This window comes from Hippoglossus hippoglossus, chromosome 19 (assembly GCF_009819705.1).
Source record: "Hippoglossus hippoglossus isolate fHipHip1 chromosome 19, fHipHip1.pri, whole genome shotgun sequence".
Lineage (NCBI taxonomy): Eukaryota > Metazoa > Chordata > Actinopteri > Pleuronectiformes > Pleuronectidae > Hippoglossus > Hippoglossus hippoglossus.
The window spans coordinates 4835187-4862550 of record NC_047169.1 but is presented as its reverse complement, the minus strand read 5'-3'; the positions used below and the strand labels follow the sequence as shown (position 1 = coordinate 4862550).

The window sequence follows — 27364 nt, the reverse complement described above, 5'->3', positions numbered from 1 at the left end:
TTTAAGTTTCCATGCTGTTCTTGCAGTAATGGCAGTGAAGAAATAGAAAGAAAACAAACATTTCATTGTGTCTTTGCAACATGTGTTTCCAGGCTGGATATGACACGGCCCATTCTCCTCACCATCTCACCATCCCAGGATCATTCAGTGGAAATGCAACAGTTTTCAGTCTGAGCAGCAACGTCAACGTACCCGGTCGCTGGGCTTTCCGGACAGACCATGGACAAGTCTGCACTTTTAATGGTAAGACCTGAACCAGAGGGGGATACTTATTTAATGTAATGTGGATATGTGATCAACAAATAAGCCATTGATTAAGGTTTTATATGCTGCACAAAGCTGATGGCTATTACACGGGGAATGTGGTGATTTGTCAAGATGAATTTATGCGGACACTTAAGTATTTCTGTTAGTCAAATTGTTTTAGACCATTCATCCTTTCTCATTCTTTTGTGTCACCACTCTACTGTTTGCTCTGAAATTAAAGGCAAAAATGCCCCCAAAAAGTTAAATGGTTAAATAGTAACAGAAGCCTCAGCCTTTCAAATAACCTTTATTTTTATTTCTCTCAAAGGGAGTTCTGTGCAGGTTGGAGACTCATTCTGGAGTGATGGAACCTGCGCACAGAAGTGCACCTGCACCAGAGCAGGCCTGCAGTGTTTCAGGCAACCCTGCTCCTTTTCACAAATCTGCCGTCGTGCTTCATTTAAGTTCTCCTGCCAGACGGTGCAGAGAAGTACCTGCACCGTTAGTGGTGATCCACATTACCGCACCTTCGATGGCAGAGTGTTTCACTTTCAAGGTACCTGCACTTATGTTCTCTCAGAACAATGTGGTCGTGGGCTGCCGTACTATCGAGTAGAGGGCAAGAACGAGAACCGTGGCAGTACACGAGTCTCTTGGACACGACTGGTGAAAGTGTTCGTGAACAATGAAACTATCGAGCTCGTCAAAGGACATCGTGGTGAGGCTAAGGTAAGCATCAACCTCACAACAAGCCTACCGCCCCTTTATATAGTATTTTTATGTATTCTGTATTGTTAACAATGACGTCTTTGCCTGTTTCTGTGCTTACAGGTCAATGGAAGTTATGCTGCTATTCCATTCTCCCTGAGCAATGGTTCTGTCCAGGTTTACCAGTCAGGTTTTTCTCTGGTCATCAGTACTAACTTTGGCTTGGTGGTTTCTTACGACGCATATCATTATGTCAGGATCAGCGTACCCCACACTTACCAAAATGCAACCTGTGGCTTATGTGGGAGCCTCAATAACAACCCCAGGGATGACTTTAAAACTCGCCAAGGTGCCATTGTGAGCTCTGATGTGGTATTCGCCCAGAGTTGGAAAGCACCAGGAGATGATGAGCGCGGATGTGGGATCCGATGCAGAGGCCTGGACTGTGCTGACTGTGCTGCACAGCAGACAGCTTTATACAGCAATGCAGACCATTGTGGTATCCTCCAGAGACGGCCTGGACCTTTTGCCGCCTGCCATCAACGACTTCCCCCACAGACCTTTGTGGACAATTGTGTGTATGATCTCTGTGTAGGAGGAGGGTACCAGCCCATTCTGTGTCAAGCACTACATGTTTACGCAAGTCAGTGTCAGCAGAATGGTATCCAGCTGCCAAGCTGGAGGAGATCAGGATTCTGTGGTATGTCTGTCACTCATTTAACATTATGTTAAAACTTCATTTCAACATTTTCATGAGGTCAATGTCTATTTTATGTTTTTGTCTAGAAATCCCCTGCCCAGCCAACAGCCACTTTGAGTCCCAAGGCACAGGATGTCCAGCTACCTGTGTCAATCCCAATTCCACCCACAACTGCCCTCTCCCTGCCCAGGAGAGCTGCATCTGCAATTCAGGCTACATCCTCAGTGCTGGGGTCTGTGTCCCTCATGCTCAGTGTGGCTGCAGCTTTGAGGATCGTTACTACAGCTCTGGACAAACTGTGATACTTGACAATAACTGTGGAAGACGTTGTAGCTGCAGTTTTGGCCGCATGACTTGTCGTTCACATAGTTGTAGTCCACTTGAGTCCTGCAGGGTGGAGGAGGGAGAAAGAGGGTGTAGACCTAACAGCTATGCAACATGCTGGACAAGGGGACCAGGGTCATATCAAACATTTGATGGACTGATGTACCAGTATCCTGGGGCGTGTCGCCTGACTCTTGCCAAAGTGATGGGATTGTCTGCTCACACCCACTTTGTGGTGACAGCAGAAAAAGTACCCAGAGGCCACCACGGATTTGCCAGGTTGCTAAAGTTTGAGGCAGAGGGAACACAAGTCTCCATTGAGATGGCCAACAGCAGCACGGTTCAGGTAAGATAATTAAGGATATTACAAAAACTGAAGACAAAAGAAACATGAAAGGACGAAGGTCCAAACAAATACATACATTTTGGATTTTTTGAATGAACGTCTTATTTCCAAGCATGTCTGACTCTGGCTGTTTAAATGGCTCTCTAGGTGGACGGTCAGCGGATCAGACTACCTTTCAGCTCAGCATCCAACCGAATCCAAATCTACCACAGCAGCATTCACAGTATCATCATTCGCACGTCCTTTGGTGTGACCGTGCAGACAGTCTGGCCTCACTTTGTGCGTGTCACTGCACCTGGTGTCTACAACGGTTCCCTGGGTGGTCTCTGTGGTAACTACAATGGTCACTCACATGACGACTTCCGCACACCCAATGGCATTCCGGTCAACAGCTCTCAGGTCTTTGGAGACAGCTGGCGAGACGGCTCCCTCGCTGCACACTGTGTAGAAAGTGTAAATCGTAATTCTCCAACAAATTACAACTCCAGTGAGTACTGTGGAATCATTGGCTCAAGAGAGGGGCCGTTTACCCAGTGTTGGGCCATGGTAGACCCAAGGCCGCATGTGGAAGTGTGCATGGAGATCCTGGGAGGCTCTAGTGATCCAGCATCCACACTTTGTGAGGTCCTACGGGATTATGCACTGATTTGTCAGCAGAAGGGCGTCGCCTTGCCACACTGGAGGAATGCAACGGGCTGTGGTAAGCACTTTTCCTCCTGTTGTGTTAACTTTAAATATGGTATAAAACAATGTAATGACCTTTTCAACCTGTTTGTTATCCTCTAGATCAAACCTGCCCTCGAAACAGCCGCTATGAACTTTGTGAAACCGCTTGTCCTTCCACTTGCCCCAGCCTCTCTTTCCCATTCACCTGTAACACTGTGTGCCAGGAGGGTTGCCAGTGTGATGATGGTTTTGTCCTCAACGGCAACCAGTGTGTGCCACCAACATCCTGCGGATGCCATCACAATGGACGCTATCGGCAAGGTGGAGAACAGTTCTGGGACAGTGAAGAATGTCAGAGCTTCTGTTCCTGTAATGGCACAACTGGGTTAGTGCACTGTAGTCCCAGCTCCTGTGGTCCCCAGGAGTCCTGCCGTGTGGTGGGGGGCGACTTTGGCTGCCATCCCAACCCTCATGGCACCTGCTCTGCCTCTGGAGACCCCCATTACCTCACATTTGATCGCAAGGCCTTTGACTTCCAGGGAACCTGCCGATATGTTCTTGCAACCCTCTGTAATGACACTGATGGAGTTCAATTTTCAGTGGAGGCTAAGAATGAGCCGTGGAATGGGAGGACAGTTTCAATCACAGCTGAGGTTTTTGTGAATGTATTGGGTTACCGACTGCGTGTGTCCAGGCACAACAGAGGTGTGGTAGAGGTGAGTTGAACAATGTTTGAAAGATTATTATCAGTTTTTGAGGCCCCAGAGTTTGGGCTCTGTCTTACTGCAAACACATTGGCATTTGCAAAGTTGTGTAACTGGTAACACATAATTGCAGTAGAAACATTTAAGATAATTTTGAGGTAATTCACAAATGTTGCCTTTACAGTAGTTTGATAACCATAGAATACTGGCAACTGAATCCAGGTCACAAATATCCAACTAATTTTAAGTAAAACAATATATATATTTAGCTTATTCTTGCAATTTTTTCCTCCAATGTTTTAGGTTAACGGAATAATTAACAATCTGCCAATTCTGTTGAGTGGAAATGTGTCGATCTTTGCAAGTGGATCACGCACATTTATCAATGCTGATTTTGGCCTCAGCGTCTCATACGATGGATGGAGCACAGTGTACATCTCGGTGCCATCACATTACAGGTATTTGTCATTCAGAGTTTAAATCACAAACAACTTTCACAGAAGTGTTTTAGTTGTAAATAGTTAAAGTATTTGTCTTTGTATTGCACTAACCTACTGTACATTAAAGGGGCAACACAAGTAATGTTTGATTGATTGATTGTACCGGGTTAATGGCACTGAATTTTCCCAATTAATTATCATCCTTATAGAGGAAAAACATGTGGACTTTGTGGAAACTTCAATGGAAATCACAGTGATGACTTCCGCACCCCATCTGGAGCAATAGTCCCCACTCCAGGTGAGTTTGGGACATCTTGGAAGGTGGCAGGAAACTACACCTGCAGCGATGGCTGTGGTTCCTCCTGCCCTCGGTGTGCCGATGAGCGCCCTGCTAGAGCTCAGTGTGAAGTGATTCAAGCAGCTGACGGCCCCTTCAGCTTCTGCCACGAGGAAGTGGACCCGGCGCCATATTTCAACGATTGTGTGTTTGACGTTTGTGTGTCGGGAAATGGTCAAGATCTTGTGTGCAGGGCCATTCAAGCTTATGTCAGTGCCTGTCAGTCTGCCAATGTTCGAATCTACCCTTGGAGACAGAACACCACCTGCAGTGAGTCAAGCCGTTCATGCATCACTAGCAAACTGACTGAACTACTGTATTTAGATTTTTTAAATCTACGATAACCATCTAATAGCCACCTTTTCTTTCCTGAATTATTAAGGACTTAGCTGTCCAGTCAACAGCCATTATGAGCTGTGTGGTACCGACTGTGGCCACACCTGTGCCAGCAGCGTTGATGCCACCTGTGAGCAGGTTTGCTCTGAGGGATGTTTCTGTGATGAGGGGTTCGTCAGGAGTGGGACGAGGTGTGTCCCTGTGGAAAACTGTGGCTGCCAATATGACGGCTTCTACTATGATGTAAGTCATACAAATGAACAATAAAACAAGATTTCTATCAATATGCTCGAAAATTGAACAGTAGAATATTGAATAGTTCCTATCAGATAAATTCTGCAAATATGTCAGTCTTTGTACATATGGCCATTGACCATTGGTAAAGAGCTATTCAGCAGCTCTCTTAGATGTCAGAATCCTGATGTCCACTTCCTGCGTCTGTCACCCATCACTATGCTTATCAAAAAACTGTATCTTCATTTAATAAAAGTGAAGTTGCCTGGTCTGTCATCAGATTATTTAAACCAGGAATACATATTTGCTACATACATACATAATGAACATAAAGTCTTCATTCTATCAATCAAGATAAGTAACTAATGTGTGCTATATAACATTTTCCATTCTTCTCAGCACCGTTTTTTGTGTTATTATTGTAGAAAATGCTAAATTTTGGAAGTTTTCATGTGTCTCCTCTCCTCCCACGTTGCAGGCGGGTGAGTCCTTCTGGACAGACGGCTGCTCCCAGAAATGTAAATGTCATGCTCCAAACGACCTGCGCTGCTCTGCTGCATCTTGCACGCCTGCACAACAGTGCACCATCAGAAATGGAAAGCTGGGCTGTTTCAGTGCAATGGCCATTTGCACCGTGTGGGGGGATCCACATTACTACACCTTTGATGGGGCACTGGCTCATTTCCAGGGCACTTGCTCTTACACCATCACTGAGAGTGTTGGCAACAGGACCAGTGGAACCCAATTTCTAGTAGCTGCCACCAATAATCACCGTGGCAACAACCGCGTGTCATATGTGTCAGCAGTGGATATATTCCTCTCAAACCAAACAGAGAGAGTGAATCTGAGGATTGGACCAAATAAGAGAGTAACGGTAAGCCTGTGATTACTCTAAGAATGAACATGTCACTGTATCTGTCTGGTGTGAACAAGTTCCTCTTCACCTTTTGTCTGTCTCTCTTCCCTCCAGGTAAATGGAAGTGTGGTTTCTCTTCCAACCCCCAGAGGAGCTCTAGCTCACATTGTGAGGCAGGGAAGCTACATAGTGGTCGTTGCCAATGACCTGATGGTCCATTTTGACGGCACCAGTACCTTAGTGGTCAGAATCGGCCAAAATCATCAAAACAAAGTCACTGGGATGTGTGGAAATTTCAACAATGATCCTGCAGATGACAAATTCTTGCCCAATGGCACACTGGCACAAAATGACAATGAGTTTGGACACAGCTGGAAGGCACCGACAAGCCAATCAGGGTGAGCTGCTATGAAAAGAACTTATTTAGGATATTCCACCACCGAATTATCATTGTCAGTTAAAACACTTTCTCTACATAGAGTAGATAGTATCTTCCCCAGTTTCACCACTACACATTTAAAACATTGTTTACAAGTCTCATATAAGTGGATTGTTGAAATCTTACAGAGAAGAATGTTGTAGCAAAGTAAACAAAGTCAGTCTCTTCAAGAGTAAATATGTATGATGCCTTTTCTAGATGTGGATCAACTGATGAAAGGATCGATGATGGATTGAACAACTGCATCTATAGGGAAGAATACACTGAGCTGTGCAGCATCATCACCAACACCAGCGGCCCATTCAGCGACTGCCACTCCCACTCTGACCCTCAGCCATTCTTCACTTCCTGTGTCTATGATCTCTGCCTCTACACTCCAGCCAATGGCATGCTGTGCTCTGCCATCTCAGCCTATGAGAGAACCTGCACCGTTTTGGGGTTGAACATCTCTGAGTGGCGTCCGGCTTTGCAATGTGGTAAAGTTGAACTTAACTAATTGATAGCCAAGATGATAAATGAGACAATAACTCAATAGGTTAATAGAGCGAGCCGTTTGCACTACTTTGACTTATTCCATTTCGTAACTTTTCCTCTTGTCCTTTCCTCACTACTTCCACAGCCACATCCGACCCGTGTGAAGAGCTGAACTGCACAGAGTATGAGTGGTGTGGTCAGAAGGACGGGGTTTACGGCTGCTTCTGTGATGAACACCACCATCGGCGCAATAACGAGAGCTACGGTGAGGCCTCTTAAAACACTGTTGACAAAGGCATTCTTACTGACACTTACAGAACAGATACACATATTATAAAAGCTCATGTGGCCTAAAACGAGACGAAATTCTAAAAAACTAAAGAGACACATTTTTATTTCTAACTCTCTCTCTCATAGACTCGTCCATCTCTTGCGTCAGTAGTGCGGGCACCATGTCCGTGTCCCGCTGTCAGCTCTTTGAAGCTGGCTTCCACTCCGACGCCCTCCATCTCAAAGAGGAGTCCTGTAAAGGTGCTCTTCAGAATGGACGACTGGTGTTCGACTTCAACAACAACGAGCGTCACTGCGGCACGGTCCTCAAGGTGCAGTCACTCGTGATCAGTTCATACAGAATATAATTTCAGATCATTTATTTCCAAACCAACTAATACTGTTTTGTCATTTCAATTTGAAGAGCAATGGAACCCATTTCATCTATGAGAATACCATCCAGGGCGATGTGGACCCTCATGATGGACTAATCAGCCGCCAGAGGAACATCCACCTGCTCTTCTGCTGTGTCTACCCTCTGACTCAGGCCGTGTCTATGGATGTGGGCATTAATCCTGTAGAGAGGTAACCAGCCCATTTCCTCTATATGTTGTATTTGATCGATTTCATCACTTAGGTCCATCAAGGTCTGTCATGATGTATAAGATGTTACTAGTGTCAATTGTTACGTATTTCAAAAATATTTTTTGTAATTACTCACACTCATCACCCACCATTTAAATTAATAAATAGGTTAATTTTTAATGCATTTCCAATTAAGACTCTTGAGCTTGGAAGTCAACAAATACCTGTCAATGGATTCCTTCTAAAGTCAGTACGTGTTTTCTTCATAGCATTGTGAGGAAGAAGCTTCCAGCTGGCCAAGGGGAGTATCACATGAGGATGATCCCCTACCAGGATGCTGGCTTCCGCCACCCCTTCACCAGCAACAGGAATGTTGAAATGGAAATAGACCAGAGATTGTATGTGGCGGTGCGCACGGAAGGAGTCGATCAGCGGCAGATCTCCACTGTTTTGGACTCTTGTTGGGCCACGCCAGTCAACCAGGAGACCTACCCTGTTCGCTGGGATCTCATCAGTTCAGAGTAAAGGAACTATTGCAACTCTTTCGTCTTAACAGAGTGATTTCTCACTCTTGATTGCCAAATATGAAAAAGTACTTCTCTTCACTTTGTCTACCATTTCTCTCTTTCACAATGTTACCTTCCCTGTCTTCCAGGTGCCCTAATGAAGAGGATGGGACAGTAAAACTGATTGAGAACGGCAACTCCACTGTGGCTCGTTTCTCCTTCAGGATGTTCACATTTTCCAACTTTTCTTCCATTTACCTGCACTGCCGGGTTCACCTGTGTCTTCTGAGAAACAACAACTGCACAGCTGTGAGTTGTATTAAAAATATATGGTGGCTGGCTAAAGGATATGTCATAAACCCCTACTCAGTAATGTTAGGGGTCAGCTTTTCCTGATAAGTTTGGTTTTAATTAGCTAATTGATGCTATTTGATGCTCTTTGATGTTGCGCAAGATGGCAGCATCCCGTATCCAGAAGGTTTTAGCTCCATTTCCGTACAGTGGGAAGAAATGCAGACATCTTTACATGCAGTTTATGGAATAGATTAATTGTCAACAGGTGAATTAGCATAAGCTTCTCATGTTCTTTTTTGCAGCACTGCTACCCGGGCCACCACAGGCGAGTTGAGAGGGACGTAACCTTCCATGACACTTCATACCTGTCAGTAGGACCCCTAAGCCTAACGGACAGAACAAGTGGTAAAGCTCTCTTATCTTTTCATAACGTTGCATTCTTGGAGATGACAAAGAGCTTGAGTGTGATTTCATTCATGTTTTGAAATTCTGATTCTTCTCTTGCAGGCATATCAAGGGAGACAAGCTCTGCCCCAGGCCTGTTGACTCCGCTGGTGACCTTGTTGCTCAGTTTGCTTACCGCCAAAATTCTGGTCTAGGGAGATCAGTGATGATCGCTATTTTAAAATTAATCAACATATTTGGATTATAACTAAATTTTTTAAGTAATTTTGATTTACATCAGTAAATTAGGGTTAGGGGGCACTTACATACAGCATGATGAAGCTGAAACCACTTGTTTGGTGTACTAACAGATTATATTCGTTGATTCAATCCCATGCTTTTTTGAAGAAATTTCACTTTCTTGATTCTTGTTGTTCTGGGTTTGTACCTTCATGGTTGAATGCACTTATTGTAAGTTGCTTTGGATAAAACCGTCAGCTAAATGATATGTAATGTAATAAAATGGCCGTGTCTAATCAAATGATCATGTATCGTAAAGGTTCCAAGTGTAATTAAAGAATTTTCATGTGTGGAGAACAGATCTAATTTGTTGCCTACGATTTTTTGAACACAAACCCAGTCCAGCAGGAACACTGAAGTACGTGATTGTTCATAGTGGAGGTTTCTCAAAGAAGTGCTTTACATTACAATACAAGGATTTCTATATGGGAAATCGATAAAATGTCAAATAAAAGAAAGAGATGCAATGTCAAAGACATTGATACAAATGATTTGATCCACCCTTTAGTTCGGGCCCAAATGTAATCGATCTTTGTTGGTTTCAATAAAATCCGTTCAGTAGTTTTTGCATAATCCTGCTCACAGACAAACAGAAATGCAGACATACTGTGACCTCCTTGGTGGAGTAACTCTTTCATTAGTCAAAAAGGCTGATCCCAACTCTGAATTTAGCAATGATCGGTTGAATAAAATGCTTTGATTTGTGTTTTCTGACCGTGAACCATCTCTTTCCCAATTTACTGTTATTTGACCTTATTTAATTTTTGTGAGTAACAGAAGATTGGTTCTGACACGACAATCTCTTCTTTCTTTGAGGCCGTCAGGAAATGCATGGCGTCCTCCAGGACAAGGCTTGGCTTTGGATGATAACCGCTTATAAAAGCTATTATATCTTTTATCTGCTCCTGTTCCTGCTGAATGATACAATTATTATTTGTTACTGGGAATCCAGGTTCAATCCAACCTGTTTCAATTGGCCCAGAGGAGGAAATAGGTTGTCTGCCAGACTTTACTACAATAAAAAGCTATAAATCATTGAAGGCAATAAAACAACAGAATGAAACAGAGTTGCATAACTATAATAAATAACTTTTACCCAAGATGCAGAGTGTATCAATGACCAAGTATCAGTGTATAATTCAATCCAAGTAAAGCCTAGTTCACGCATCAGAGTTTTTAGCCCGACTTTCAAGTCACTGACGAGTTTTGGAAGTCGCTGACAAACGCTCCAGATCAGAGCTAAATCTGCGTTCGATCACTGGACGCCAATCGCAAAGTGTGAACTCTTCAAAGATGCAACTCAAGGGGGGATAATGACATGATGCAGACTCTAGATGAGTCAGTGACAACAGCAGGCAATGAGAGTGCAGTAAGACTTATGTAAAACAACTTGCAGGGACCAGAAACCTGAAGGAGCATCTTCAAACCAAAGAATAAAGACGGAATAAACATGGCTGCTTATGAATTATTTTATTGTGGTATGGTGGAGCAGTGCACGGTCTTTGAATCGGTCTGAACTTTCAACTGCATCATCAACATGCAATGAGAGTTCAACTGTGTCTCAGGTTCTGTACGTCATGTTCTGGACGTCACCCATCCCTAATATGGTGAGAATTATTCACTGAGTAAATCATTGGACATGGGGCAATATATTCAGTTTCTAAGGCAGTAAAAGTTATTGCAGAGCTTTTCACCGTCACAGTTCTTCTATCCTATAAACTGGCATTGAGAAATACCCTTTCGACAACTACTAAGTGGTGGGGCAAGGTCCGTCGCCGAATACTGAGCCTTAAATGCTCAGTATTCGATTACATTTTCTTATACTTATGCTGCACATAGCAAAAAACATTTTTGTCATTGTTTGTGCATAAAGAAATGTTTGGTTTATTGGTTATCTGGGGGGAAGTTGATTCTGCCACTTTAATCCACTGAAATGAGCCAAAAAGACACGAGAAAACACACGTTGAACAAATCTGTAACTAGTGAATGAGGTTGATGGAACCACGCCAGCTTTTACTGTTTAAAGCCTCGATTCAGCCCTGACGTCTCACACGAATGAGAGCAACAGCATAAGTGGTAAGAGGTGATTATTTTAAAGAAGTCAAATTTGAATGTTTTTTCATTCAATAACATTTAAATTATATTAAATTCGTACTTGCAGTATTTAGCTTATACTTGTCTTAATGTTAATACATTTCTTACTGTTTGAACAGATTTGATTCCGGAGCCAACCAGAATGGCAAATCAAATCTTTTTGTCACTTCTAATTTTGGGGACGATAAGTAAGTAATTTAATTTATTTAATAATCTGCTTTTTATTGTGTGATTACGATGTAAATTTTATATTTGAATGTGATTTTATATTTTTAGTTTTCGCTTTTATTTGCTCTTTCACATTTTACCAGCATCTTTACACTTTGTTAAAGGCTCTATGTAAATACAAATTCTACTTCTTCTTATTATCATTATAATTATCATTATATCTAATCATCCTTTGTTGTTGCATTGACACAGAAACAAATCTCTTTCCTTATCTGCCTCTTTTGTCTCCCTGACAGGTTTGGGGACTCCTCAGGTTGTGAGTAAGTTCACGTCTCTCGACGCCTTTTTAAAATGTGGTTTTCATCACTTCAGTGTATGAGAGTAATACAGTCATTCATACATTTCCGGTAAAGATTAAATGTCTGGTGTTTCAAATAATTTGCCCCACGTCAGTATAGCAATACCAACTATATCCTCGTGCTGTTCCAGACCAATATACTTAATATTATACATTATTGTGTGTGACCCTCTGTTTTTTCCTAGGACCCCTTTACCCAATATCTGGAACTTTAAGTCCTGCATCAGATGATGGAAGTTCTCCACGGATTACTCTGCAGAGACCTTTTGTCTATTTTGGACAGATATATAATTACATTTATGTATGTAGAATTTATCAGACAAAATAATTTACCTGTTTTATATTTCCCTATTGAATGAAATTTCCACACCACAGATTACAAACTGTACAATAAAACTTTTTCACATTGAATTATAGAATATTATATTACTAAATTGCAGCTGATGATTGTTGACTCATATTTGCAGGTCAACCAGAATGGACATCTGACTTTTACAGCTGCATTAGGTACTTTCACGCCTCAAAGGTTTCCAATGCATGGTTCCAGAGACATCATCGCTCCATTCTGGACCGATTTGGACAACAGGGAACATGGTCACATCTACTACAACCAGTACACCAGTGGCAGTGTCCTCCAACAAGCTACACAGGACATCAATACCTACTTCCCAAGCATTAACTTCAATGCCAACTGGGTCTTTGTTGCAACGTGGTATGGGGTGGCCTACTTTCCAAACTCAGGAACAGTAAGTTGTAGTTTACTCTTTAAACCTAATCCTGCATTACCTGAAAAATTACCTCTTGTCAATGTTCATTGTTGTTGTGATGATATTGAAATATGAATAAATTGGAAGTAATATATATGTATAGTATCTACAGAAGAGCATAGAGAAAGCTGTACATATGATAATCCATTCATATTTTCTAGAGCACCACTGTCCAAGCCGTGTTGATCTCTGGAGGCCAGTATTCATTTGTCATGATGAACTATGGGATAATAGCCTCAACCTCGAAATCTGTGCAGGTCTGATTCATTTCAGTTATTATATGAATAGTTGCCAGGACTAACTACGAGATTAACTTCATAAAGTTATATGATTTGATGTTTTTGTTTTTGCAGGCTGGCTATGATACAATTAGCTCTGCTCACCATTCCACCATTCCCGGGTCATTCACTGGCGCCGCAACAGGCAGTAGCTCATATTTCCGCCTGAGAAGCAATGTGAATGTACCCGGTCGCTGGGCCTTCCGGACAGACCATGGATCCAGAGGCTGCACTTTTAACGGTAAATCAGACACAGAGGAGGATTACTGCTGTGCACTATGCCCCATTCATGAGGGTAATCCAACACATTGGTCAATAAACTAGCCCAAATCTGAAGTCTTGTGCAACAAAACTGCCCAACACTGAACCAACATATGACCCAATGTTGGAAATCATTGGTTCCAGGTCCGATTGTGAAACTCAGATCAGTGAAACAGTGGTGGCCACTCCTTAGCTATATACTGGCAACACAATACACCCTGGCTTGTTTTTGACCCAATAAATTACGCAAACAGTTTATATAGAGCACTCAAACTTCCCTACTTTAAACAATAATAAATGAGATTATCCAAATTGTAAAGTCAATGTGTGTGCAATGCTCATTCGCAAACTTTTCTCTCACAGATGAAATGGTTTAAATGCAGTAGTGCCCGCACAAATTAATTGATGCCCTAAAGTGAACATTTCTTTTGATTTCTGTCAAGGTGAACCTGTGCAACTTGGAGACTCATTCTGGAGTGACAGAACCTGCGCACAGAAGTGCACCTGCACCAGAGCAGGGCTGCAGTGTTTCAGTCAACCCTGCTCCTTTTCCCAAATCTGCCGCCCAAGTGCCTTTCAGTTCTCCTGCCAGACGGTGCAGAAAGGCACCTGCACCGTGAGCGGTGATCCACATTATACTACTTTCGATGGCAAAAGGTTTCCCTTTCAAGGTGCCTGCACTTATGTTCTGTCGGAACAATGTGGTCATGAGCTGCCGTACTATCGAGTAGAGGTCAAGAACGAGCATCGGGACAGTACACGAGTCTCTTGGACAGGATTGGTTAAAGTGTTCGTGTACAATGACACTATTGAACTTCTGAAGGGACATCATGGTAAAGCCAAGGTTGGTGATTTTGACCACAGTTAATCTCAGTACGTATTTATATACAAAACCAAATGTATTTTTTTTACATTTAAAATGCTTGTGTGTTTACAGATAAATGGAAATTTTGTGGCCACTCCGCTTTACCTCAATAATGGAACTGTCCAGGTTTACCAGTCAGGTTTTTCAGTGATCGTCAGTACGGACTTTGGCTTGGAGGTTTCTTATTACACAAGTTTGTTTGTCAGAATCCAGTTGCCCTACACCTACCAGAATGCAACTTGTGGCCTATGTGGAAACTTCAATAACAACCCCAGGGATGACTTTAAAACTCGCCAAGGTGAAATCGTGAGCTCTGATTTGGTATTTGCCAACAGTTGGCAGGCATTAGAGGACGATGAGCCTGGATGCGAGGCACAATGTGAAGGACAGGACTGTGCTGCCTGCACTGAACAGCAGACAGCTTTATACAGCAATGCAGACCATTGTGGTATCCTCCAGAGCAGTTCTGGACCTTTTGCCGCCTGCCATCAACTACTTCCCCCACAGACCTTTGTGGAAAATTGTGTGTATGATCTCTGTGTAGGAGAAGGGTACCAGCCCATTCTGTGTCAAGCCCTAAATGTTTACGCAAGTCAGTGTCAGCAGAATGGTATCCAGCTGCCAAGCTGGAGGAGATCAGGATTCTGTGGTATGTCTGTCACTCATTTAACATTATGTTAAAACCTCATTTCAACATTTTCATGAGGTCAATGTCTATTTTATGTTTTTGTCTAGAAATCCCCTGCCCAGCCAACAGCCACTTTGAGTCCCAAGGCACAGGATGTCCAGCTACCTGTGTCAATCCCAATTCCACCCACAACTGCCCTCTCCCTGCCCAGGAGAGCTGCATCTGCAATTCAGGCTACATCCTCAGTGCTGGGGTCTGTGTCCCTCATGCTCAGTGTGGCTGCAGCTTTGAGGATCGTTACTACAGCTCTGGACAAACTGTGATACTTGACAATAACTGTGGAAGACGTTGTAGCTGCAGTTTTGGCCGCATGACTTGTCGTTCACATAGTTGCAGTCCCCTTGAGTCCTGCAGGGTCGAGGAGGGAGAAAGAGGGTGTAGACCTAACAGCTATGCAACATGCTGGACAAGGGGACCAGGGTCATATCAAACATTTGATGGACTGATGTACCAGTATCCTGGGGCGTGTCGCCTGACTCTTGCCAAAGTGATGGGATTGTCTGCTCACACCCACTTTGTGGTGACAGCAGAAAAAGTACCCAGAGGCCAACACGGTTTTGCAAGGTTGCTAAAGTTTGAGGCAGAAGGAACACAAGTCTCCATTGAGATGGCCAACAGCAGCACGGTTCAGGTAAGGGAATCTGTGTGTACTAGTGTCTCTTCTCATAACATTGTTTTATATTTTTCCCATGAAAAGTTAATGGCATATCACTTTTTTGAAGTCTTAACTACAAAGTCTGAAACTCTAGGTGGACGGTCAGCGGATCAGACTACCTTTCAGCTCAGCATCCAACCGAATCCAAATCTACCACAGCAGCATTCACAGTATCATCATTCGCACGTCCTTTGGTGTGACCGTGCAGACAGTCTGGCCTCACTTTGTGCGTGTCACTGCACCTGGTGTCTACAACGGTTCCCTGGGTGGACTCTGTGGTAACTACAATGGTCACTCACATGACGACTTCCGCACACCCAATGGCATTCTGGTCAACAGCTCTCAGGTCTTTGGAGACAGCTGGCGAGACGGCTCCCTCGCTGCACACTGTGTAGAAAGTGTAAATAATAATTCTACACCAAATTACAACTCCAGTGAGTACTGTGGAATCATTGGCTCAAGAGAGGGGCCGTTTACCCAGTGTTGGGCCATGGTAGACCCAAGGCCGCATGTGGAAGTGTGCATGGAGATCCTGGGAGGCTCTAGTGATCCAGCATCCACACTTTGTGAGGTCCTACGGGATTATGCACTGATTTGTCAGCAGAAGGGCGTGGCCTTGCCACACTGGAGGAATGCAACAGGCTGTGGTAAGCACTTTTCCTCCTGTTGTGTTAACTTTAAATATGGTATAAAACAATGTAATGACCTTTTCAACCTGTTTGTTATCCTCTAGATCAAACCTGTCCTTTTAACAGTCATTATAAACCTTGTGGAACCACTTGTCCTTCCACTTGCCCCAGCCTCTCTTTCCCATTCACCTGTAACACTGTGTGCCAGGAGGGTTGCCAATGTGATGATGGTTTTGTCCTCAACGGCAACCAGTGTGTGCCACCAACATCCTGCGGATGCCATCACAATGGACGCTATCGGCAAGGTGGAGAACAGTTCTGGGACAGTGAAGAATGTCAGAGCTTCTGTTCCTGTAATGGCACAACTGGGTTAGTGCACTGTAGTCCCAGCTCCTGTGGTCCCCAGGAGTCCTGCCGTGTGGTGGGGGGCGAGTTTGGCTGCCATCCCAACCCTCATGGCACCTGCTCTGCCTCTGGAGACCCCCATTACCTCACATTTGATCGCAAGGCCTTTGACTTCCAGGGAACCTGCCGATATGTTCTTGCAACCCTCTGTAATGACACTGAAGGACTTCACCATTTTTCAGTGGAGGCTAAGAATGAGCCATGGAATGGGATGCCAGTTTCAATCACAGCTGAAGTTTTTGTGAATGTGTGGGGCTACCGACTGCATATTTTAAGGGAGAGAAGGGATGTGGTTCAAGTAAGTCATTCAAATCTTGCATGAAAGTTTTTTATCAGATAACTGCCATGCATCATTTAGATTAAATCTAAGTGCAAGCAAATACATGTGATCTTGATTAGAAAATAAGGTGAAGGAAGAATAATATGTGAAAGTTGCAAAAAGCACAACTGATCTTTCGTCCAATTTCCCTTTTAGGTCAATGGAGTAAACAGAAATTTACCTATTCTCTTAAATGGAAGTCATGTGTCTATCTATGCAAGTGGATCTCGTGTATTTGTCAGTGCTGATTTTGGCCTGAGTGTCACTTACGATGGATCTAGTACAGTGTTCATCTCTGTACCTGCCAGTTACAGGTATCTCTCATTCACCTAAGCTACAATATGATTCATGTGTCATGTTCATTATCACGTATCTTCTGATTTATGACACTGCATCTACTTAATTATTTGTCACCTACACAGAGGAAAAACATGTGGACTTTGTGGAAACTTCAATGGAAATCAAAGTGATGACTTCCGCACCCCATCTGGAGCAATAGTCCCCACTCCAGGTCAGTTTGGAACATCTTGGAAGGTGGCAGGAAACTACACCTGCAGCGATGGCTGTGGTTCCTCCTGCCCTCAGTGTACTGATGAGCGCCCTGCTAGAGCTCAGTGTGAAGTGATTCAAGCAGCTGACGGCCCCTTCAGCTTCTGCCACGAGGAAGTGGACCCAGCGCCATATTTCAACGACTGTGTGTTTGACGTTTGTGTGTCGGGAAATGCGGGTGAAGATCTTCTGTGCAGGGCCATTCAAGCTTATGTCAGTGCCTGTCAGTCTGCTAATGTTCAAATCTACCCTTGGAGAGAGAACACCACCTGCAGTGAGTCAAGCATTTGTTCAGACTTAGTCATCCACTTCGGACAAAAGGTTAAAATAATTTGTTCATAAGCTTCTGACACTTACCATTGTCTCCTCACTTAAAAAGGACTTAGCTGTCCAGTCAACAGCCATTATGAGCTGTGTGGTACCGACTGTGGCCACACCTGTGCCAGCAGCGTTGATGCCACCTGTGAGCAGGTTTGCTCTGAGGGATGTTTCTGTGATGAGGGGTTCGTCAGGAGTGGGACGAGGTGTGTCCCTGTGGAAAACTGTGGCTGCCAATATGACGGCTTCTACTATGATGTAAGTCACATCTCAATAAATATAAAAAAATGATCCACAGAGCTACTATGTTACTTAAAATGCTGAAGAATGCTTGAGAAAACCCAGTAGTTTTTGCACTGTGATGCTCTTTGAGCTAGCAACATCATATCAGAATCAAATTACCATTGATCTGATTCTGTATCCTCCAGTGAAACATAATATCCCATTCGTTTTATTTTTATTTAATATATTTTAAATTAGACACAAAAGTATAAACTATGAATCATAACCTCTGCTCAACCAGGAATGCAGCAGCTGGAACAACCTCCCAGGTAGCATTCCAGGATTAGGCTTACTTGACAATCAACCTCTGTGGCCAGAATAAACAATTAAGTTTGGATTCTCTGTCACTTGGTGGATTCAGAACGATATTATTATTGGCTCTGTTCCATTAAAAGACCCAGCATGTACAACATCAGTACCGAGACGTGGCTCAACTAAACAGAACGCAGCCTTCACTGTTACGTCCAACTGTGCATTTCCCATTTGGCCTATTATGTAATGTGTGTCTCTTTTCCTCCCACGCTGCAGGCGGGTGAGTCCTTCTGGACCGACGGCTGTTCCGAGCGATGTGAATGTCATGCTCCAAACGACCTGCGCTGCTCTGCTGCATCTTGCACGCCTGCACAAGAGTGCACCATCAGAAATGGCCAGCTGGGCTGTTTCGATGCATTGTCCACTTGCACCGTGTGGGGGGATCCACATTACAACACCTTTGATGGGGCACTGGCTCATTTCCAGGGCACTTGCTCTTACACCATCACTGAGAGTGTGGGCCACGGCACAAATGAAACCCAGTTCCAGGTAGTGGCCACCAATAATCACCGTGGCAACAACCGTGTGTCATTTGTATCAACAGTGGATATATTCCTCTCAAATCAACCAGAGAAAGTGGATATCAGGATTGGACCCAACAAAAGAGTAAAGGTATGGACTTAGTATTGTGTTATTGTGTAACTTTCTACGTTTGTCTGGTGTCAGCATCACTCTTGTCTTTTACTAATCTCTCTTCCCTCCAGGTAAATGGAAGAGTGGTTTCTCTTCCAACCACCACAGGAGCTTTAGCTCACATTGTGAGGCAGGGAAGCTACATAGTGGTCAATTCCACTGACCTGGTGGTCCAGTTTGACGGCACCAGTACATTACTGGTCAGAATCGGCCCAAATCATCAAAACAGAGTCACTGGGATGTGTGGAAATTTCAACAATGATCCTGCAGATGATAAAGTCTTGCCCAATGGCACGCTGGCACAAAATGACAATGAGTTTGGACACAGCTGGAAGGCACCGACAAGCCAATCAGGGTGAGCTGCTATGAAAAGAACATGTAGGATAAGTTTATGAAAACTGCAGCAGACACTAATGGCAGCACATGATCTGTCATTTTTCTAGATGTGGATCCACAGATGATGAAAACGATGATGGATTGAATGACTGTGCTTTCATGGAAGAATACACTGAGCTGTGCAGCATCATCTCCAACACCAGCGGCCCGTTCAGAGCCTGTCACCTGCACTCTGACCCCCAACCGTTCTTCACATCCTGTGTCTATGATCTCTGCCTCTACACTCCAGCCAATGGCATACTGTGTTCTGCCATCTCAGCCTATGAGAGTACTTGCTCGGTGTTGGGGTTGAACATCCCAGAGTGGCGCCCGGCTTTGCAATGTGGTATGTTGTGGATTGATCACGGAGAAAAATGAAGGAAACTTCTTCTCTCTATGACCCATTGAGTCTCCTCTGTTCTTTCTCCACGGTTTCTGCAGCTGAGTCAGACCCCTGTGAACAGCAGGACTGCTCCGAGCATGAGTGGTGCGGTGAGATGGACGGAGTTTACGGCTGCGTGTGTGACGAACACCACCATCGGCCCAACAACGAGAGCTATGGTGAGGGTAACAAGTCTCTCCCACTAATAATCGCTGTCTATTCAACTCATACTTGATTTCTTCTACTACTTTTAGGGTTTTCAGTGATCTTTAAAAGTCAATGATATTCACAGTTATGTACACATCACTGACTTTAACTTCAAATCCTTGTACAAGCTCAAAAACACATCATGTTGTCACTTGCACCTCATTGTAAGTTCCTTTCTATTTCACAGACTCGTCCATCACTTGTGTCAGTAGTTCAGCCAACATGTCGCTGTCCCGCTGCCAGCTGTTTGAGGCCGGCTTCCATCCTGATTCCCTGCACCTGCGGGACGACTCCTGCAATGGTTCTCTCCAGGACGGACGACTGGTGTTCCACTTCAATAATGATGACCAGCTGTGTGGGACACTTCTCAGGGTACAGACCATACATCTCGTGAACACTGTCTACAAGCAAACTCTCCAACCAACAGCTTCATATTACATGAATGATTAAAAATCATATTCCATTAAAAATATGGTTTGACTTCTTCGTCATGTTGTTCTCATAGAGCAATGGGACACATTTCATCTATGAGAACACCGTTCAAGGCGACGTCGACCCTCATGATGACCTCATTAGCCGTGAGAAGAGCATTCAGCTGCACTTCTCCTGTGAATATCCTCTGGCCCAGGCCCTGTCGATGGATGTTGGCATCAACCCTATGGAGAGGTGATAACCACTGTACCACCTTGCTCACATTTTGTAGCTGATTTTGAGCTATGTAAGAGTTTGACTTTGTAATATAATACAGATTTTGGAGCTCTCTCACTCTCATGTTGTTCTGAAAATGTCAGCATACTTATTGCCAGACCTTTTTTTTCATACCTGACAAAAATACTCTGGCATTAATCCTACTACTTACTGTCCTAACAATGTTCCTTACACACAATCTAATCTAATCTAATCTAGTAAATTGCATTGTGTCATGTTTTTGTGTAGCATTGTGAACAAGAGGCTTCCATCTGGCCAAGGTCTCTATCACCTGAGGATGATCCCCTATGAGGACGCTGACTTCCGCTTCCCGCTGACGAGAAGCCGAAATCTAGAAATGGAAATCGATCAGAGGTTGTACATCGAGGTGCAGACGATGGGAGTTGATGAACGGCAGATCTCCACCATTCTGGACTCGTGCTGGGCGACGCCTTTCAATGATGCCAGCTACCCTGTCCGCTGGAATCTCATTAGTGAAGAGTAAAGCTGTTTAAGTAACCCTTCTTTAATTCATCATACCCATACCCTCTATTACAACATACTTTAGTCCTCCCTGTCTTTCAGGTGTCCTTATGAAGAGGATGGTACAGTGGAGCTGGTTCAGAACGGCATCTCCACTGTCGCCCGTTTCTCCTTCAAGATGTTCACCTTCACCAACTTTACATCCATCTACCTGCACTGCAAGGTCCATCTCTGTCTCCTGAGACACAGCAACTGCACAGCTGTATGTACCACCTGACCTGCGGAGTAAAGTTTAAAGATCAATCCCGGAAACAAAACCTCTTTGATTTGTTGTAGCCACTCTAATCTACTTTCAGTTGAAAACCTGTCATATTCTTTTCCCCGCAGCATTGCTACCCTGGTCTTCACACAAGAGTAGCGAGGGATGTTTCTCACCATGACAGCGCAGAGATCTCAATAGGGCCACTCTTCCAAAAACAAGGTAACTGTATTCTTGTTGATGATATATCTGCGCAGATTTAATCAGGGGGTTAAAAGGTTCATGTGCGTGTTAAAGGACATTAGACCGCAGTGTTCATCCATCAGTCTTCATTTAAAAGCTGAAGTTAGAATTTGGTTCTTCTCTTGCAGATGGAATGAGACAGAGCAGTGCTGCAGGACAACTGACCTCCGTGGTGACTCTGCTCCTCTGTTTGCTGACTGCTAGAGCTCTGACTTAGGGAAATTTAATGAAAGGGGCACACACACACACACACACACACACACACACACACACACACACACACACACACACACACACACACACACACACACACACACACACACACACACACACTCACTGAGCAGTAGCTTAACCTGTGTGCATTGATTAAAAAAATTGGTGGATATTTCTCTTCCTTGTGATCGATGTAAAATAGTACGAGTTTAATTTTATGATATACTCTTGATATACTTCACAGATAAGTGTAGTAATGATTCAGACATCTATGGAACAAAGTTATAGGTGTTACAGAATATTTTGAAATACATTCTCCTGAACTCTCTCTCTCTAATCGGTCCTGTTTGAAATGTAGTATTTTTTTTTATTTTCACCGCTAGAGGGCAGCATAATATCAAGTACACGTTACACACATTTTGCATCAGCATCTGTCTTCAATCTGGGTTTATTCCGTAAAATGTTTATCAGTTGCATCATTTATTATCAATAAAACATTTCATTAGGAAAAAAATGTAATTGTCATTTAAAAATAAAGAAAGAATCTTATTGTATAAATCAAAAATCGAGGTCTCCTCCTCTTTCTACTTTCTTTTCTCTTTGTTTTTCAATAAAAATGGCATTGACTTAAATTTTGGACTTGAATTTTGGACAGCATGTTCTGCATGGGACACATAAATGTAACGATAACCATAATCCGCCATCTCTAATACAGGATGGTTCTCATTTGGCATGAAAGAGGCTCTCATTGATACAAGAGGTCAGGTTTCTGTCTTTTGTGCAGACGGACGGAGCCGTAATCTCCCACGTCTGCTCTTTAGGGGAGAAATTCATCATTGTCAGTCAGTGTGTCCACAGCAGAGACCAGAGCCCAGACCTGCTGTAGACATAGCAACACTCACCACACACCCACAACATGTAATTTGTCATAGGTGGTATTTTACAGTACAGAGACTTCAAAGAGAAAAGAGCCGTGTGTCCAACACCACATGACCCAAGACACTGGCTCTCCACACTACTGACACGTTATGTGGAGGTGACACATCATGTTTCACATCTTCTGTCTTCAGAGGAGTCTTAAACATGTAAGTGTATGATCGTGTTAATCAGTGATGGGAGTAGCAGTCACTGTTTGATCACTTACAGTATATGACATTGGCAGGCTGTCAAAGTCAATGTGTGAGGATGTATAAGAGAGAACTAACAAGAAATAACAGGACTTTCAAATACAATTTCATCCAAGAAATGGGAAAGGAAGGAAGGAAGGAAAGGAAATGGATGGAAAGGAAATGGATGGATGTCTCAACAAAATATCACAGAAGTTTGAAAATGGATCTGCTCACTGATAAACTCTGGATTTCATTTGCTGTAGAGACGTTACAGGCACCAGGTTCTTCCTCAGAAGTTTGATAAATAAGATCCTTGTGGTCAAAGCGTCGCTATGGCAAATAAAATCCTTTAACTGGATCTTCTTCCCTTTTTAAAATAGGGTTAGTTAGGGTTAGTTAGGTAAGTTCAGTTGGGAAAAAACATAAGAGACTGAATATGGCCTCAAAATAAAAGGGTTTCACTTTGGTGATGTGTTCAATGAGTCGGTAAAATCAAGATGTGCGGCCATTTATCCACACGTGATGAAATCTCTGATGTTGAGATATTTCCCTGGATTAGTTTTAACCTCAGTTGATAAATGCTACATGAAAATGTACCGAAGTCCGCAAGCTTCAACCTCTGGGAACCATAAATGTACAAACCAAATTCTGTAGAGGGGCGAACAGTGGCTATAACCCTGAAATCTTTACCCTCAATTTCCAAAGGTAAATGTATGTGACCTTTAAATCCATCACTCTGTCTTTCCAGAGGCTCACTTCTTTTCTTCCACACGTCTATGCAGTGACTAATCGAATTAAGTAAATGCAGTTCCTGAAACTTCACAGATTTTGTCTCACCTTTTTGAACCCGCGCACATATGTCAAACTTAACAACATCCACATGTGGGCGAGTCATACCTTATCTTTCATTTGGGAACCGCTGGCAAACGATCACTGTTTTCTACTCTGCTTGATCCAAAGAGTGTCTTTAAGAGGAAAATGATAAATCAAATATCTTTGGAGCTACGTAAATAGTTATATTGTGAATTTATTATTTAGTTTGAATAGCTGTCTTCACAGTCTGCACCTCATAGTATCACATTTCTTTTGCAAGTTGAAGCTTCCCTCAGTTTTGCTTTGATTTAGTTTAAATCTCTTCATCGACATCAGGATTTCCTCCCGAGCAGTTTCCTTTTCTGAGCCATTAAACCATCTTGAATACTCGTCCCCGCGCTCTGACAGGGGAGTTTAAGGGGGACAGAGTGAAGGGAGACGAGGACAAAGTGGTGGACGGGACTAAAGGGAAATATGAGTGGCAGCTTGTTGACTTTTACAAGATGTCGAGGGCTTAGTTGGCTAAATTGGATTCCCTCATGGAGTCCCCAGTGTGGTGTGCTGCAGGGGTCAGTAATGGTCCCATCTGATGTTTGACCTCCTGTTCCCCACATGCTGCCCCTCATGTCGGCAGCAGCGGCCACTACAAGCTGCAGCTCATAATCACATCTGAACTGGAGTCCATTTATTCAAGATTCAATGAATAGATTTGCTTTGTGCTTTGGGATCCCCCCCCCCCCCCCTCTCAACATACCAACTATACACTCGAGTGTATATGTTGCATGTTGAGGTTATGAGGAGGAAAGTGGAGTTACGCTTTTACTATGAAGGCATAAGAAGAATAAGAAAATAAGACTGAATAAGCAAATACATTATTTAACTATCAGATGAACCACAACTAAGATCAATTTTAATAAAAACAAATCTGCACCACATAGCACACGCTCATAAATATCAGTCCCCTACATATGCCTGATGTTTTCTATCAAGTTTCTTGTTAATCCGTCCAGTAGTTTTTGCGTAATCTCGCTTACATACAAACTATTCAATGAACAAATGGACAGGGGTAAAGACATAATGTGAAAATACTAGTATGTAGTATTTAGGTAGTATTTTAATTTTAAGTATAGGTGAAATAAATACTTATCCTGATAAATTAAATTCCTGCAGGCACATCCGTTGTTTAAAATATGAAGTATTAAGTTTTTGTTCTTGTTCACTGTGCCCTTTGTTTAGCTTGGACCCTTTTTTTTCATATAAAGACAAATCTGGCCATCTACAGTTTCTGTACGGAGTAATTCAATTTCCCTGGTGAATTCTATACTCCTGAGAAAACTGAACGGTCGGGGGGGGGGGGACGCAGCTGCAATCCTAGAAGTCATGAAATCGACTTAGCAAACCAGGTGTGAAAAATCCGCTCTTTGTAAAGTGACATATTCAGTATGTACCGTGACTTGTATCTGAGCATGTGTGTGGATTCACTTTGACACCTTTACTGACCTGAACATTATATCAAAGAGTGAAAAAGATTCCAATCTGTTTTATAAACTGTCTTGATGTGTTTCTGTGTTTTAACACCACGTCCCTGTGGCTTCCTTCCAAAGTAAAACACAGAAAAATACTAAACATTGTGTGTGAGTGCCTCTAATAATTACTGTATTTTGTTTTGTATGTGATTATGCTTATACTTTCATACAAATCCATACTAATAAAAATGAGGTAATTGTGAAGTTATCTGTGTTGTGTTGTTTCCATCAGCCATCCATTTGAAATATTAGATAAGAGATTTACCAGAGGGCTTCCTCCTGCCATCTGGTTCTTCTGTCAACCTGTGACTGCTTCCTCTGGTCCTCACATCTACTGTATATCACCAAAGGGGTTTCACATCTTTAAAAGAGCATCTGGGCCTGTTGGGCTTTTGTGTTTTTTCTTAAAGAAAAATACATTTTAAAAATAATTTTATGTAAAAATAAATGATATCACAGCTTCAGGATTCAAGTCATTTATTCCGTTATGTTTAGTTTTCCGAGTATTTTCAATTAACTTAAAATCCTTTTAGCGAATTCGCCTCCATTCTTTAATTACATTTATCCCAGAAATGAGGAGGCCAGAGGTTGATGGAGAGAGTGATGGACTGGACGGAGGGTAATGACTACCTCATGCTTTCTTTTTCTACTATCACCATATTCTTTTCCCTCCGCCCTGCCCCTCCATCACCAGCCCCGACCACTTCTCCTCTCCCTCCAACAGTGACCATGGGCTGTTTATCGACTTGCCTCTCCTTCCTGTTTGTGGTTCTAAGAGGCTGAAATTAGATCTGCATCGGCGAGGATTTGAGATAAATTGGGCTGCAGATCAGCCCTAACTTGATTTGCTCCTGGTTTCTTAGGGGGGGGGGGGGGGGGGGGGGGGGGGGTAAGGGGATGGCTCTTTGTGATTCAGCAAACAGGAACAACACCAGGGATGGAGTTAAATATGGGTCCGTTGAGTGCTGCTATTAATGCCTTTTTCAAATAATAAGAAATATGTTGTGTAAGGACAAGCCGGAGCAGCGGGTGTGTGAGCAAAGCGTTTGACATTGTTGACATTGGGAGGAGAACATACTACTGTCAGGGTTAGAAATTGTCCTCCTTTGGTCCATGCTACTGTTTCCTAGGCCTCTTTACTAGGGCTCCCTTGGGTTGGCCCAAATGGCAGCGGTACACAGGGGCAATCGGCCGCTCCCATTACCGCTCCCAGGGGAGGGGGGTTTGCTCCTCAGCCTCTTTGTACGATCCGAAGTCGGGGTGTGGATCTCGCTCTTTTCTCTGTGCCACTTTGATCTGACTCCAGTCCCTGACAGTCGATACCACAGCTGAACCCGACACTCGGTGCTGCCTCTGTAGAAATGTGGAATGGGAAGAGGAGAAAGGGATCGAGAAGCGCAGGGGCTGAATGCGAGAGTGTCTTTTGTTTGGTGTGCCAGACAGACGTGGCGACCCCTCTTGGTTAAACTCAACCGAGGAGATCACAGCCCACGCTGAAGAGGCGGGATGCCTCCAGGGTAAACAAGTGTCTCTTGATGCTTTTGTCACTTTCATCTGTTCACATGGACACATAAAATATAACTTGGACATGATGGTGTTGTGGGATTGTGTATCAGCATCTGCGTCACACAAAAGCCTCCATTCATTGTCTATGCTGCTGATCCTTTTGAGGGTCGACCCCAGTTGACATTGGGCGAGAGGCGGGCTGCACCCTGGAAAGGTCGTCAGTCCGTCACAGAGCTGACACACGGGCTACATCCACACTTTTTACACCTTTTTACACCTGCAGGCCACACTCCAGCAAAGTTTGGAAACACTGCTGGCCCCAATTTAGTTTGAAGACCCCAAAACCTTTAGTCTAGACGTGCAAAACCTGAGATGATTAGAAACAATTTATAGCAATCAACTATAAAGTAGACAAACTGCAAAGATTAAAGTCCATAAAAAACGATGAGTCCAACAAAAGGTCCCGAAAGAAATAAAACAAAAGTCCATAACGATTCCAGATGGGGGCAGAATCATGAAATTAGTATGAATATAGCATTACTCTAGTTCCTCAGACTTTGACAGGGTTTGTAACAATGAATTTGCATTTTATAGTTTTTTACCGTCTCTGTAACTAACAGTGATTATGCAAAGGATGGTGATGTACTGCTCACTAGTGAGTAAAGTAGTGTATATTACAAAGGAAGAAGTGAATGACTGAAAACAGAGTGATTTCTGTCTTGAAATGAACCAGTCGGGTTCAGAAAGATATTTTAGTGACACCTCAGACAACTCTGTCATAACTTTGATCTTATTTCTGAAGTTCTGACGACTGTATTTTCCCTGAAGGGA

General features: G+C 43.3%; 1 protein-coding gene across 1 annotated transcript in view; it reads left to right on the top strand.

Annotated features, from left to right (window-relative positions):
* The window catches only part of LOC117753403 (alpha-tectorin-like), a 31383-nt gene extending 9785 nt beyond the window's left edge, over positions 1-21598 (top strand). Inside the window, 43 exon segments of the mRNA XM_034571481.1 lie at positions 93-243; positions 575-975; positions 1078-1654; positions 1741-2324; positions 2472-3024; positions 3111-3706; positions 3998-4152; positions 4344-4741; positions 4854-5050; positions 5520-5915; positions 6012-6295; positions 6535-6812; positions 6956-7075; positions 7228-7412; positions 7505-7665; positions 7935-8186; positions 8321-8480; positions 8768-8870; positions 8973-9035; positions 11708-11731; positions 11955-12070; positions 12237-12515; positions 12698-12793; positions 12890-13055; positions 13519-13919; positions 14013-14589; positions 14676-15259; positions 15378-15930; positions 16017-16615; positions 16793-16950; positions 17059-17459; positions 17565-17761; positions 18314-18359; positions 18921-18989; positions 18992-19085; positions 19174-19451; positions 19547-19666; positions 19882-20066; positions 20200-20360; positions 20631-20882; positions 20967-21126; positions 21252-21345; positions 21495-21598. Of these exon segments, the coding sequence (XP_034427372.1) occupies positions 93-243; positions 575-975; positions 1078-1654; positions 1741-2324; positions 2472-3024; positions 3111-3706; positions 3998-4152; positions 4344-4741; positions 4854-5050; positions 5520-5915; positions 6012-6295; positions 6535-6812; positions 6956-7075; positions 7228-7412; positions 7505-7665; positions 7935-8186; positions 8321-8480; positions 8768-8870; positions 8973-9035; positions 11708-11731; positions 11955-12070; positions 12237-12515; positions 12698-12793; positions 12890-13055; positions 13519-13919; positions 14013-14589; positions 14676-15259; positions 15378-15930; positions 16017-16615; positions 16793-16950; positions 17059-17459; positions 17565-17761; positions 18314-18359; positions 18921-18989; positions 18992-19085; positions 19174-19451; positions 19547-19666; positions 19882-20066; positions 20200-20360; positions 20631-20882; positions 20967-21126; positions 21252-21345; positions 21495-21583 (11313 nt within the window). The 3' untranslated portion in view covers positions 21584-21598.
* The last annotated feature ends 5766 nt before the right edge of the window (positions 21599-27364 follow it).